Below are 15,256 nucleotides of genomic sequence, written 5' to 3'. Positions count from 1 at the left end.
TTAAACAGCACCCAAGGGGGAACAGACTGCAACCATGCCTGGAACTAGAAGGGTCTCTCTGGAGCTCTTACCCAGATGGGAATGGGGGGGCTCCTTCCTGTTGCCCGGGTGCATCCACATGGCACACAGCAAAATGCTGAGTGATCTCTTGCATGTCCTCGAAGTTAAAAAATGCATTGAAACAGGATTTGTCTGCAACGAAAAAATGAAATGAGACGTTTACTGAAACGTTACTGCGATCTGCCCTCCAAACATCAGGGCATACGTCCGCATGAGCATAACCCCCGTGCTAAATCTGTGGGACAGTGGACATTGGGTGATGCATGCTGCTGTTCCTAATGGACTACAATGCAGCAATGAGTCCTAGCAAAGTAACCTCTATGACCGGAGGGCAGGCAAACTAGATAAATGACACCCCAGAATGCAGACCCAGCAAAACAGGGCCTTGCAGCACCTGGGTACCCATGGCACGTACTGAGGAGCACCTGTGCGAGCATAATATTACGTGGCAGGGGGTGGGAAGACATGTGGAAAGATCAATTGAGGAGACGGTTCACTACCAACACTACAGTAGTTTTGTAGCCTTGTAGAAGGGACTTCTCACCTGCCCAGCCTCCATGGGAACAGATGCTTTGTGGCAACTCGGGGTGAATAGCTCTGTCAAACAGTGCAGCAAGTCAGCTAGAGCCCTGTAGTGTGGTGGGTGGATCCATTTCCACCCTGGCCCTTCTTTTGAGGGCTGTTGGAACAGATGTGGGCATGCCACACACTCTCTCTCGAGAAGACCTTTATCTTTTTACCCTACAATGCCCTGCCTCATCTCAGCATCCAGGCCAGTCCAACTGGTCCCCACACTCGAATGAAGATATCATGAACAACCACTTCTTCAGAATCTTGTTTGGAATTGGACTTTCACACACTTTGCAAGAAGACTCGGGTAAGGATACATGGTCCTGGGAATTCAAGGGCTTACGGTTGAGGCCGATGTCATGGTAAGTGAGGATGACAGGTCTGTTCCCCTTCGGAATGCCCCGCATGGTGACGTGGACCACTCCAAAAGCTGTCTCAATGTCATGTTCCTACAGAGAGAGAAGAAGGAGCGTCACTGCTGTGTGTGCTGGCTGGGCTATAGGGAACCCTAGCCAAGAGCCAGCAGCAAATGCCTCATCCACATTTTATACTTGCTTTCCTGTCCCCAACTGGTGGCTCAGTACAGCTGCTGCAAGGGTCCAACATTACAGCTGCTACAGGTTCACTCCCACCCTCTGACATGTTCACAGCTGATCACAGATCCCTTTCCCAAACATTCGCCGGGTCCTCTGTGGCCTCCGAGCAGGCAAGCCGAGACAAACCTCTCAGGCCTGGGCACATCTGACAGCTGACTTCATCACATCTTTACAGACTGCAGATCCACCTCCTGGCTGCCTGGGAGGTTGGGGCTAAGGCACAGTGCCCACTCACAGGGCAGCAGGTCATAGCATTTGCTTTCAACAGCATTAAAAAGACAAAATACAGGTCCACATACACCTGCCCTCCTGTGCTGCCTACCTAGTGCGGCCTTACCTCCTCATCCTTCCAGTAGGGTTTGCCATTTGGCCAAGATCCCATCAGGTCTTGGCTACACTGCTACATTAATGTTCACCGCAGCTTGCCTGTAAACCCTGACCTGTCACGCCAGGGAAGTTTGAGTACAGTGTCTTAACCGCAGACGACTTTTCCCCTGCTGCCAAATTTGGTAACATGATACTAAAACACCCCTAGGCCCCTCCGGCACCTGGCCCAGATACAGGAGGTTATGTTGGTTTCCAGCCAGGGATCTGTGGAGCAGCACGTATAAATAATGGGAAATGACGTGTTTCACGGTTGCTTGCCGCAAAGCTATGTGCCTTTTCCCAAGCAAAACATTGAGGGCTTATTGCATAGTGCCTAGCACAAGGGATCAAGAGGACTGAGACACCTATAGGTGCAGCTTTGATATACACCCAGTACAGAAATAAAAGCCACAACCTCAGAATGATGAAAATAGGAAGTGCCCACAAGTGCATGAGTTTAACTAAATTAGCCTGCAATCACATTTAGACAATACTAAACCAGGATAATTACAGACTTTGGTAAAGCTGCAGAGATGGCAGTATGGCTGGCTACTCTGTGTTCCTTTAAGTCCTTTCTTTAATCTACAGAAATCAAAGAGAAATGTTCTGACTTGCAGATCCTGAAAAAACTCCCACAAATTATTTTCTTAATATTAAAAAATATATATATATTTAGGAAATTGGCTCTTGGTTGAGCCTGAAGACAGAACGTTGCAACCTCAAAAATACTTCTTACTAGTTCACACAGTGTGTGAATTTTTAAAAAGCAGTAATTTCCAATAACTTGAAGTGTTTAGACCAAGTATAGAACAGGTGAAAGTGCCTGGCTTGCAGCACACCAGAAATTCATCTCACTCCTTTTCTGGGGATTCCCAAGGGCTCGCTGCACGTCAGATGGATTTAGCTCTTCTACTGAATGGCCTTCCTCTCCCCTTTCTTCCTGGGGGCTCCAAAGCCTCTCTCCTTCCCCTCAGAAGTGTCGCAACAGGAGCAAGCTGCCATGGCCAGATCATCTGAGGTAGCCTGAAGCCTTCTCCCTACTTGGCTTTGAAGGATCCTCAGATAAAAAGACGGGCAGGAATTTTTCCTGTAGTGTGGAAGACCTCTGATTGCCCTCTCCCCCTGGAAGCAGTTGGGTTTTACTTGCCCACATCTATTGCATTGCACATGCGGAAAAGTCAGAGTACCTAGAAAGCAAAAGTCCTACTTTGTACTCCAACAAGTACATGTTGCTCAGCCACAGCAGCGGTCCTGATTTCAGCACTCATGAAGTTAATAGGTGTTATTGAGTCCTTTAACAAAACTGGTAACTTTTGGGAAAAGGCCGAGGAACCCAGAGGGTGGCAATCTGCAGTGCGTGCTGCCAAAATGGTGAAGTGCAGCAAGGTCATGGAAAAGCTTGCAACCTCAAGCTGCAGCTCCATACGCATCTGAGCTAATCAAATGGCTTGTTGCCATTAAAAGCAGGTCTCTCTGCCAGCTCTGGCAGTTGCTGGTCCCTTCCACAAGCAACTTTCACTCAGACACTTGGCAGGAAACTATCCAGCTTTTCCTTTTTTTTTTTTTTTTTTTTTTTTAATCTTACTTTGTTAGATTTCTGCCAGGTCATTGAGTTAAGAAGCTCAGAGAGGTCTCACAAACGCTGGTGCTGGCTCAAAGCCAAATGGAAGCGCATGGAGGCATGGAGCAGTGGAAGTAATAACCCTGCCCTGAGCATGAGGCTTGGTTAGTGACTCACATCTCATAAAACTGCACCTCCAGAGGACTAGAGAGGGTTTTATAAGCAGCAGCAACAGGTCAACTATCAAACAGAAGCACAAAACTCAAACAGTGAACAGCAAGAAAAGCACAGAAATCAACAAAAGAGCTGATGGCATATTAAAAAAATATCAGCAGTACACTGTCTTTTCTGGAATTATCTTCAAACTAGTGTCACACGCACTTCCACTAGGAGAAAGACTTAGACAAGGTACTAGAAACACCCACCTCTCTTCAGATGGTTTATTCAAGCACCTCAATGTGCTTTATATTACTTTGCTACACTCTGAATTTTTGTGTTTTTAGCAGCTGAGCTTGGGTTTTTTCTTAGCTCTCTAGCAGAGAAAGAAAAAAGTTTCCTTGAGCTAAAAATCAATCATTGCTCTCCCACTTGCTTTGACTTTACACACTGTATAAACTGAGATGCTGGGAAATGAGAGAGTTTATTGAGAAGATGTTTTTCATGTCACCAGCATGCATCAGCCCAATCTGAATGGTATGGACCTAGCTAATCCTTCAATTATAGTAGTACTCCTCCAGTTGCTCAACATAGTGTGTCTGTATGCCGAATTCTCTACATTATTTTTCCTTCTTTCATACTCTACTTCCTATCAGACGCTAGTCATTGTTTCGCAGACGCTGTATTCTTTGTTTCCGTTCTCCGTTCAGGCCAGCTTTGACAAGTTGCACCAGTGTAGCTTGAACGGAAATTCAAGGGTTGTTATCTTGCAGCTGTCTAACTCCAGTAATGGTCTGAATAGTAATCAGGTTTGTAGTAAAGGAAGGAGAGATGGGAGAAGGCAGGTGAGAAAGATATGACCAGGAGGTAGCCAGCTTTTAATAAATGTGTTCTGCAAAATAAGGGAGGTAAAGGCAAGAGAAGATGATGATTTACTCTTCTGTTTTGAGATAACGGATAATTTTCACTTGGGGACTGGAAACTTTATCAGAGGTTTCTCTAAAGAGATTTTATCTTTTACACTTGGTCATACGATAGATAAAAAATAAACAGCAGCTGTAGACAATTTGCTGTAAATAGGAAGTCAAACAGCAGAGGCAGCTTCACTCTCAGCAGCCTGCTCTTGCTGGCTGCAGGCACAAAGCCTGTGACGCACATATGCCAAACAGCAGTGTACTGCTGGAGAGACAGAGCAGACAAATAAGTCCTGTACAGGCAGCTACTATTGATCAACTTAAATCAGAGCTGGAAACCAGTGCTTCAAAAATTAGCAGTTCCCTTGGGGCACACATGAGAACAGAAACGATGATGGAGGACAAGGAGGCATGTAGTTGTAGCTGGTCGGATCGAAGGACCATCTAGCCCAGTATTCTGACTTTGAGAGTGGTGCCTTATGGAGAAATAAAATAAAGCAAATAAGTAGTGATACTTCCTCAAACTGTTGCATCTAGTAACACTTTCCCCTAATTCATTTTCCAACCTCCAACAGTTTGCAGGTCAAAAGGGACTTTCTGAGTTAGAGGTGTGGCCCTCACCTTTACTAGTCACTGTGACTTTCTCTTCTGTGAACTGCACTGTCACGCCTTGCCACATACACCCTTGGCATTTGCATCGCCCTATGACCAGAAAAGCCAAAGTCTAACTGTGTGGTGTGAGGAATGATGATTCCTTTTTGCCCCATCTTACATCTGTTCGTTTTATGTGAGGTCCCTGAGCCCTTGGTTTGGAAGACAGGGAACAACCAAGCCCCACTTCCCTAATCCATGGGAGCGATGGCCTGACAGCCAGCCTCTTGCGAGTCCCCTTCATGCATCCGGGCTGACGCGTTCTGGCCTATTTGGCTGGTCCTGTTACAGAAGCATTTTGGAGAATAGCAAAACGGAGAAACAAAACTCTCCCAGTAGCGTTCTGTCCCTTCTGAGACGAGGGGGCTGGCAGTACGTCAAGCACACGTGGGCGTGCTGTGGATTTATGCAGTAGCACAACGAGGTTGCTTTGTTCTCTGTTCCTGATTCACAAGAATTGATTTTCTTTGTTGAAAGCTATGAGCCCACAGCTGACATTTTTACTCCTCTCATAACTTTAAGGTCTTATTCATCTGGGTTATCATCAGCTGAGAGCTCACCATTTTATACACGGTTGAGGACTGTATTACTCAATGTGCATACTTTACATTTATCCAAAGGCAGAAAAAGTTTGTGATTCCACCTTCCGACACCTTTTCCAGGCGTCTGAAGAATAGGTTAAAGCAGCACAGGTCACAGCATAGCTCTCTAAGGTACTCCACTAGTGATCTCAAGCTACTGTGAAAAATGATTACTGTTTTTTTTTTAAACCAGTATTTTACCCATGAAAGACATCTCCTCTTATCCCATGGCCACCTAAGTCCCTTAAGAGCCTTTTGGTAAGGGGCCTTGTCTTTTGGAAATCCACATGGGCTGCATCAGCTGAATTGCCTTTATTAATACGTTTACTGACTTACCTAAAACAGAAGAGACTGCCACTGTCACTGCTGCAGTGGAGGACACACAAATTTATCGGGTCAGGTTTCCTCCTTTCTCAATGATACAGTGGCTATAGCTATTCTTACTGTGATATATTTTCTCATCTTTGCCACTGCCTTGGCAAAGGTGGAAAACAATTCCAGCATGCTCCTGGGGACAACCTCTCAAAGCTACTGAGTCTAGAAAGATTAAAGTAGAGATTAGATCATCTTGCTCTTTGCAACAGCTGCCCTCAAATTTCTACGCATTGCTAAAGCAACAACACAAACTATGACTATAAGCTAAGAAAAAAAAATTGTAAGACTGTGAAACATCACCATCTGGTAACTCTTAGCATTACAGTACCACAGACCTTAACACAGTTAGTATCTAAGTGCTTACCACCTCCTCTCTGTGCAAAATTATTTTTGAAATAGTGGGGCTGAAGGAGACGGCTGCGTGGGAAGCAAGCCTAAATCAGATTTAAAGCAACATCTTGAACTAAATTATTCATTTCCATACAGAGCAGAAATTTATTAATAGCAAACACAACATGATCTATGCAAGCAGGCAATGGTTTCTAGTACTTTGTGTAATTGGATTAAGTCTTAAATTAGAGAAATACTGGGTGAGAACTAAGAGCAGCAGAACGAGGTGTGTAATCTGGTTATATAAACACAAAAGCATCAGGGGACAAAGGTGCTGCTGGGTTATCCCCAACCTATTACTTTATATGCAAACATTCGTGTGCTGCTATTCCAAAGGCACATGATGCTGAAGGCTGGATCGAGAGCATACCTTTAACCCTTTCTAGCGCTCTGTGTCAGACCAGAGAGTAATGGAAAGTCACCTCCAAAACACAGACCCTGCTACAGAGCAGATCGTGGCTCTGCAGTGAAGTGAACTGAAATCAAGTGACCTATAATACGAGTATTCCCGATAGGTTAGGTTTGCTCTCCCAAATCTGAGAACCCAAACTCCTAAAAACATGTCATTAAGACCAAAAACAATTAAGCAACTAATACTAACACCTACATGTTGGAGAGGGAGCAATGGTAGGGCTATGCTTCCCTGATCTGCTTTACTCATGCATTACAAGCAACAGTTAAAGTCACAGCTTTCTTAAATTCCAATAAAGCATTCAATGTCATGGGCAAGGCAGCCAGCATGGCCTTAGGCATAAAACGGTGATTCTTACTACTGCCCTGAGTGTAAATCCCATATCCTCCCCTCCTTCCCCAGCTAACGAGGGAAATTGGAACCGCCTAGATCCCTAATAGTTCAGAGTGAATTAAACCACTTAGAGATCAGATCTCATCTGCCCAAGTTTTTGCCAGCTCTCTGCACCACCATTTTGAGTCAGTAGATTTTCAGCTTTCAGCCTTCCTCATGGGCTACAAATAAGGTAAGTCAATGCCGATAGCCCACTTCCATAACCAAAACTGTGGGCTCGAGGTGCCACATCTGCAGACACACGGCCAATCCGTCATTCTGCAGAAACTACAACCCTTCCTCCCCTCACCCTGCCTTCTAGCAAATCTCCCTTCTCCAACACACCAAAAGCACTCTTACCTCACCGGACTGCCTCCCCTTCATGACCCACAAAAAGAGGATGAAAACCCTCCTTTGGAGGAATAACCACAGCATGATGCCTCCTAGCTCCTCTCTCCTGAAAGGGCAAGAGGTCTGTCCTACTCCTCCCCCAATCCACTCACCAAAACAGTAGGTTGAGACTATCCAGATTCGAACTTTCCACTGCCTCAGAATGCAGTCTCCTGAGCTAGCCCCTTCCTACTTGTATCCAACAAACTATGGAGGGAATGCTTTAAAAACGTCATCGTAAACCTCAAGACTACACACAGAGAATCTGATTGTGCTAATATACAGGCAAATCTAAAAAGATTTTGTATGTCTGCTTGGCCCCAGACCATCTTAAATTCCTAGAGGCAACTTGGAAGATAAGCCAGGGGCCACACTTCACTTCCGAAGCCAAGGATGTTCCTCATGCAGATGTGATGTGCCTAACTACAACTCAGTGCCTTGCTGAAGACTAGGAGCATCTTAAAATCTCTTGAAGAGAAAGCAGGGTCATGTTCCGCATCTCCAAACCTGCAGCGTCCCTGGAAACGAGAACTGAGACTAACTGGATTTAGTTATAACTAGTATTGCAATTACTCATTAGTTGCTCTGAAATACCATTAATGGGTGTTGCGTAACAGATGGAAACAGATCAATCGCTATTAGTGCAACGGCACTATTCATTTTCTGAAGGCAGGAAGGAGGCAGAATCCCTTTCTCAACCTAAGGGGCATTCATTTGCTTTGCTGTAAGAATTCAATGGCTAGAAGATAAAGCACAGGACCTTCAAATATCACATCTTCATAATCAGTCTCCTTAGTACACTGTTGTCACAAGCATACAAAAAGCAAAGCTAATATGTAAGTAAACCCCATGGAAGAATTATGTTCATATATAATAAAATTAAAATTACGTTTCAGTCTAACTCCTGCTAGCTAAAGCTGTCTAGAATTCAACACTGGAATTTTACAGAAAATGAAGTTTTTAGGTAGAATGACAGTGGTGGGGGGAATCAGAAGAAAAGCTTCCCGAGTAATAACAATTACAAAAAAAATGTTTCAAAATTAAATTTGATTTTCATTTTTACATTTTGGATCTTTACATTTTTTGTTGCTGCCATGGCAGCAATTGTCAAAAACATTCCCTTAACGCTGTGACATACTGGTTTTAAAAAGATTAGGAGCAGCTCTTAATTTATTAGACATTAAAAAACATTGCATTCTGGATCAAGACATCATCTGTGTTGTAATTAATTTCACTCTGGCACTCTGAACAAGAGAATAAAAGAACTCAATGTCCAAATTATAAAAAGAGTGGTCTTCAATGTCCTAGACAAAAAGTTGCAGTGCTGTTAGAACAGCTCCCCTAGTAGAGAGAAAGCAAATCCTTCCTCAAAGTGCCAAAGTTTCATATTGTTTCATTTTAAAAAAAGAAGATGCTTTAAAGCATCTCATATTCAAGGCCACTGCGTAGCAATCACAAGATGGCTTTAATGATTTTGTTAAAAAAGATAAACACAATTTTGATTTTGTCAATGACATCAGCCAGCACACACGATGTGATACTTCCAATAACATCTCAATAACGGAATACCATTTCCTATGGCATAACAAGCAAAAAAAAAAAAAAAAAAAAAAGATTGTACAACGGTAAGCACATTTAAAAATCCAGATTGAAAAGTCTGCAATAAAAGCAAATCAGTAAAAACATCTATTTATTGAAAAACTATACTTTCAATGGAAAAAAGTGGCAAAGAATTCTTTGGTGAGCTCTATGAGCAACTCTTCAAACATTTTGCTCTTTTACGCTGGGTATAGATGACACCAAGTACCTCTACATTTTCAATTAATTCCAGTAGCGCTTTGTAAGATAGCAGATTTTTGGACAGGGAAGCTTTCATTTCTTTCCTCCGTGGTTTAATCATATCTTGTCTTCTCTGTTCCAGCTGAACTCTGCATGCCCTGGACCTACTCCTTCCCACTTCATCTACGCCTTGTGAGCTTTCTGCAGGTATCCTGCCAAATCCCCAAACCATCTTTCTATGAAGAAAGGCTGCGAGAGCTGGGCCTGTTCAGCCTGGAGAAGAGAAGACTGAGAGGCCATCTCGTAAACGTGTACAAGTATGTGAAGGGGGAGTGTCAAGAGGATGAGGCCAATCTCTTCTCCGTGGTGCCCAGCAACAGGACAAGAGGCAACGGGCACAAACTGAAACACAGGAAGTTCCACCTAAACCTGAGGAAAAACTTCTTGACTGTGAGGGTGACAGAGCATTGGAACAGGTTGCCCAGAGACGTAGTGGAGTCTCCTTCGCTGGAGATATTCAAAACCCGTCTGGATGTGATCCTGGGCAATGTGCTCTAGAGGACCCTGCTTGAGCAGGGAGGTTGGACTAGATGATCTCCAGAGGTCCCTTCCAACCTGAACCATTCTGTGATTCTGTGATCTCCATATCCCAGGTCCTCTTCTGCACGGAGTATACTGGAGAGCAAAACACTTCTCTCTCTCCAGGTGGGTGAGAGGCTGCAGAGTTCTTACTAGAGTACTAGTGAGGGATCAGATTAAACCTTAGCTTATGCCACATTGAAAGCATAACCCAGAAGTATTTGGATAGTTTTACAAATGTATTAGCATATGCCTTCATCGGCATTTAAAGCAAACACCTGGAAAAGGGGGAGAGATTTAGGCTAAACAGAACACCTACTTCTCAAGCAGCCAAAAATGGTCTACAGATAATAATAAAAGCATAAGCACAGCTCTATTAACCGTGCAGGTCACCACACCATCTGTCTTTCAGCCACCCAGACCATTTAATCCACCATCTGCCTGCTAACGTAAGAAGCAGCCAAGCCTAGATTTCATGAGGGTTTACACAGCTTTCAAGTAAAATGTAGGTCTCAGATTTAGGTTAATACACTTTATTTCTGAGAATTACTTAGATTAATATTTATAAAGACCCCTTACCCACCACACTATCCATCCTTTTTATTTTCACTGTAAAATTATATGGGGGGGTTGTTTCACTGTAAGATTATATGGGGGTTGTTTTAACTGATGCCCAGGCAATCTGTCATTTGTCAGGGTTAACTGCTTACTTGTAGATAAGCAGTATGAGAAAAACAGGGCACCGGTATCCGTAAGTCAGCTGTGTCGTAGACAGGCTAAAAGCTTCTTCACACCACATTAACTCAGAGTAACCAACCTCAGGAGCAAAAGGATGTGTTTGCAATGTTGACTTTGTCCAGATCTGGTCCTGGCAACTTACTTAAAACTGAAAACCCTAGGAAATAAATGGAAGTTCACAAAGGCATCACCCATTTCTTCCCAAAGGAAGGAAACATCCTGCAAACCTTAAACCAGCATGTTACCTTGAACAGTAGCACATGCTGAAGCTTTAACCTGTGTGCCTGGTGCTACACAATTCACAGAAATGGCTCACTTGAATAAGATTCCTAGCAACATGCTCCTGAGCTGGGATAACACTCATCCCAGTCACAAACATCAATCAGTTAAGGCCCTGTCCAGTCAAGTTTTGAGTATCTCCAAGGATGGAGATTCCACAACCTTTCTGGGCCTGTTTCAAAGTTTGGCCAACCTCAGGTTGAGAGAAAATTTCTTAGTATCAAATCAGAATTTCTCTTTCTGCAACATGTGTCTGTTGCCTCTTGTATCTATCACTGCACACCTCCAAGAAGAGTCTGGATCTGTCTTCTCTACACCCTTCCACTAGGCAACTATAGACCCCTCTATGCCTTCCCCACGGCTGAACAGAGCCAGCTCTCTCAGCCTCTCCTCGTACATCCTGTGCTCCAACCCGATCATCTTGGTGGCATCCTTTGAAGTTGGTCCAGTATGTCACCGTCTGCCTTATCCTGGGGACTCAAACTGGACCAAGCACTGCAGATGGGGTCTCACCAGCGCTGAATAAAGGGAATCCCTTCCCTCACCCTGCTGGCTGCACTCTTGCTAAGGAAGGAGGTAGTTGTCCTTGTTTGCTGTGGGGGTACACTGCTCATTCCTGCTCAACTTCTTGTCCACCAGCATCCTCAGGGCCTCTTCTGCAAAGCTGCTTTCCTGGCAGTTGCCCTCAACATGTCCTGCTGCATGGGGTCACTCTCTCCAAGGACCAGGACTGTGCATTTACTTTCACTGAACTCTAGGAGGTTTCCACAAGCCCTTTTCTCCAGCCTGTTGAGGTTCCTCTGAATAGCAGTCCTGCCCTCCAGCGTATCAAATACTCCCCACAGTTTGGTATCGTCCACAAACCTGCTGAGGGTGCACTCTATTGCACCAGATAGGTCATTAATAAATATGTTGAATAGTATTGGCCCCACTGTTAGCAACCCTGAAGGATGCCACCAGCAATAGGCAGTCAGCTGGACTTTGTACCACTACTGATCCCCACCCTTTCAGACTGCTGGTCCTAACTAATGACATATCCACGGATGCTGCTCCACAAGCTTCTGTCCTTCCATATTTGTTCATGTGGAAAAGGTAAGAATTGAAGACCAAAATTTTTAATATTATGAGACCAAACCTGCAAAACTGTTCTCTAAAAAATAACTCCACTTAAAATGAATGTGCATAACAGCAGCTCTATCCACCACAACCTATTTGAAGGGGACATTTTCATTTATACAATGAGTAGGTTCCAAATCATTAAAGCAGCTACAGACCCATGCATAGCCACAGCTTTACTCACACTTAAAACAGTTTTTTGGACTTTATTAGAAATATAAAAAGGTCTGGAATAAAGCTCTTACATCACTGATGCTATGCTCTCGTACTCCATCCCATAAACCCACTAAATTCCATCTTAAAACTAGTTAGGTTCCTTGCAGATGCTACTCCTATTGGAAACTGATCCATAACTCCACTGTAACTGGACATCATCTTCTAATTACCAAACAATGCATTTGCGACCAGCTTATACCTGTTCTTGTAAAATTCAGATTCTCCCTAAAGCTCTTTCTCCCTGTGGATTCTGGATAAATCATACTCCCAACCCAAGCTAAGTGCTTTTAAATCTCTTTCTATACAATAGCATCTCCATTCTCCCGGAAGTGCTAGTAAACCTTCCTCACATGGCTACCATTTGGAATTCCTCCTTCTCAAACACAGGTGAGCAGAGTCATACTAGTTTTGCAGCAGCCTGAATATGGTAGCTGGCAGTGCCATTACCAAATTAAAAAGAAGCAGTAATTTTGCACACAGGACAACACAAAAGCTCATCTTCCAACTTTAAGTACCGTTCCTTGTATTAGCAACTGAGGCGGAAAATCCAAGGAGCCCAACTGACCACTGCTCTAAGAGATCTCAAACTGAGATTTAACCCAGCCCTTCTTGGGTACCTTCCAGGTAAGGTGGGCTGGACAAGTCAGGCACCTTGTAGGGAGAGGCAGCAGAGTAAGGTGAGGCTGAGACATTTACAGTCACAAGAGACACTGTGTAACTTGGTGCTAAAAAAACAACCTAAATGAATTAACAAGAGCACTCCTGGAAGGAACATCTTGTCTCCTTCTCAACTGTTGCCATGGTCACTAGCTCACTGCTGATCTAAATCAAAGCACACAGAGAAGCAACAAGCACATCCTTCCCCTGGCCCACTGGTGCTGCCCTGAGAGCCCCTCTCCTGGGCCACACGGCTGCTCTGCTGCTCTTCCTGCACTTCGGCCACAGAGCCACCCTGGTTGCTGGGACAATGGCAGGGGCACGCAGAGCTGAGTACCTGCTGCATCCATCGCTCCAGGCCTCACGCTGAGCACATCTAACACAGCTTTGAATTTGGGGCATTCACTAAAGAAGGGTGCAGAGATGCTTTGCTTGCAAAAGGAAAGCAGAGGAAGGGACCTCTCCAGAGGTCCCTTCCAACCTAAACGATTCTGTGATTCTGTGAAAAAAGCAACAGCGATGCACACCTCTGTTGTGGGGACACCTTCCTACCTTGCCACTCGCTCTGCTCCCAAAACCATGCTGCTCGCAGACAGGTAGGCATGGGCAAACCCAGAACTTTTGTGGCACTTCAGAGAATTTGCAGTAAAGATTAATGCAGTTGGACTTTCAGGCAGTATATTTACATTCTTTTCAATGAGGGCAGACAGGCCTCTAGTAGGCAGTGCCTGTACTCCCTAATGCTCTCACTCAGCAGCACTGCTCCTATTTTACCCATTCCCCCAGCCTGCATGGAAGCATGCTGTACTTGTGCCAGAGCTGGTGAAGTTGCAAAAGGAAAGACAGAGTCAAGATAGTACAGAGAAGTGTTTTAAATCCATTATCTACCTTTTCAAAACAGAGAAAAAAAATTCTCCAACACTGTTGCCACTTCTGAGACCAGATGCAAAAGCTACAGCACTGTAGGGTTTTTTTTTTTTTTTTAAAAACAGGCTTAAAGATAACCTTAAAACCCACAAGGAATCAAGCTACAGTGCAGTGACATGTGCCTGCCCAGACGAGATGTGCTTTCAGTGTCCTATATCAAGAGATGGAAAAATACAGACTCCTCCTTATGACTGTATTTATTGTATTCCTGTTCTGCACAGGCCTGCAGAAGGTTTTCTGGAATCATCTGCGTCGATAGACTTTTATTAAACTATCACATGAAGCAGGCAGAAGACTGTTGACAGCTCTATCCTCCCGGCCATACCACTAGTGCAATACAGCAATGAGAGCCTGTCCTGTGCTGAGCAGAACATCACAGACACAGCAGCCTCCTGCAGCTGAAGAGAACAAAGAGCCACTGGCTGCAGATCCACATGCCAAGTAGGAAGGCAGCAAGGTAATCCAGCATGGTAAACGGAGCCTGCGATCTATAAACTCCTCCCGTAATATCAGTGTTGTGCTCTGCCTGACAGTGTCCCACATCTTGGGTGCAATTGCTCCTCTAAAAGCATTATTCCTATAGCAAGCAGGAAGACCAGGCTCATCTCGGCACTACTCTGGCAGATGAATAACCTCACAGAGAATGACCACAGCTCAGTCATGACCTAGGCCCAGCAAAGCAGGGGTGCCATATCTGGGGCAGCAGTAATGCCTGGTGCTTTCCATCTCCTCTCAACACAAATAGACAGAACATGTAGGCTCCTGTTTCCTAGCCAGTGTCTTAGCGTTGAACTAGATGTGACAAGACAGAGCTGCAACTCTTTAGCATATTGCACGTCTCCAAGAAACTGCCTTTCAGGACACCAATCATCCTGCAGCCTGTTGTGAAGCCTCAGCACAACCATGCAGGTTGGCACCTCAGAGCGCAAAATAACGTGACCTGCAGAGCAGTCCTGTCTGGTCAGAGTCAAACTAGCTACTAAAAGTAGCACACAGTTTTTCTAGAGCACCTCCCATCAGGAAATCTGAACAATTAACAGACTTCACAACCACGCTCGTGAAACAGGACACAGCTGTGTTGGGGAAAAGCTTGCTGAAGCTTACTAAAAATCTTAGGCAGAATCAGAATCAGTGTTTCCTAAATCCTGACCTCTGCTACAGCTGCAGCCCAACCCGCTGGCCTACAGAGCCATTGCTTCTACACTTGTCTGTCCTCAGCCAGCCTGAAAACTTGGGTAGCCTGCAGAGTATGCCTTATGCTAAATCCATACAGCTGTGCTACCACTCCTCCTTCTTCTCCCCTCTTATTAGGAGAAACTGTCAGTTTACTTAGTATTTCATTTATTTTGACACTGCAGCCCAAGAATCTGTTCACCTATGAAAATGCTGATATAGGATAAAAATATTATTGTTAAAACTATAAACTGCTCAAGAACTGGGAAGGGTGAAGGACAATTTCTGTCAACTGGACTTATACCAGTTCTCCTTGATTAAACCTTTAAAGGAGTTTAAAAGTGAAGATGCTGAGCTTTTTCACGTCTCTCAGCATTTCTGATTGGCCACGTGGACGC

The 15,256-nt window shown here is 44.4% G+C and overlaps 1 protein-coding gene across 6 annotated transcripts in view; it reads right to left on the bottom strand.

Annotated features, from left to right (window-relative positions):
• NDRG3 (NDRG family member 3) overlaps positions 1–15,256 on the bottom strand; it is a 68,757-nt gene that overhangs the window by 13,869 nt on the left and 39,632 nt on the right. For all 6 annotated transcript variants that reach the window (XM_068913049.1, XM_068913050.1, XM_068913053.1 and 3 more), the window contains 2 exons: positions 974–1,079; positions 72–192 (listed from right to left, as the gene is read on the bottom strand). In XM_068913049.1, the coding sequence (XP_068769150.1) occupies positions 72–192; positions 974–1,079 (227 nt within the window). The remainder of the gene's footprint in view (positions 1–71; positions 193–973; positions 1,080–15,256) is intronic.

Source organism: Struthio camelus, chromosome 18 (assembly GCF_040807025.1).
Source record: "Struthio camelus isolate bStrCam1 chromosome 18, bStrCam1.hap1, whole genome shotgun sequence".
Lineage (NCBI taxonomy): Eukaryota > Metazoa > Chordata > Aves > Struthioniformes > Struthionidae > Struthio > Struthio camelus.
Note: the sequence above shows the minus strand (reverse complement) of the source record. Positions and strands in the feature narration are given on the sequence as shown.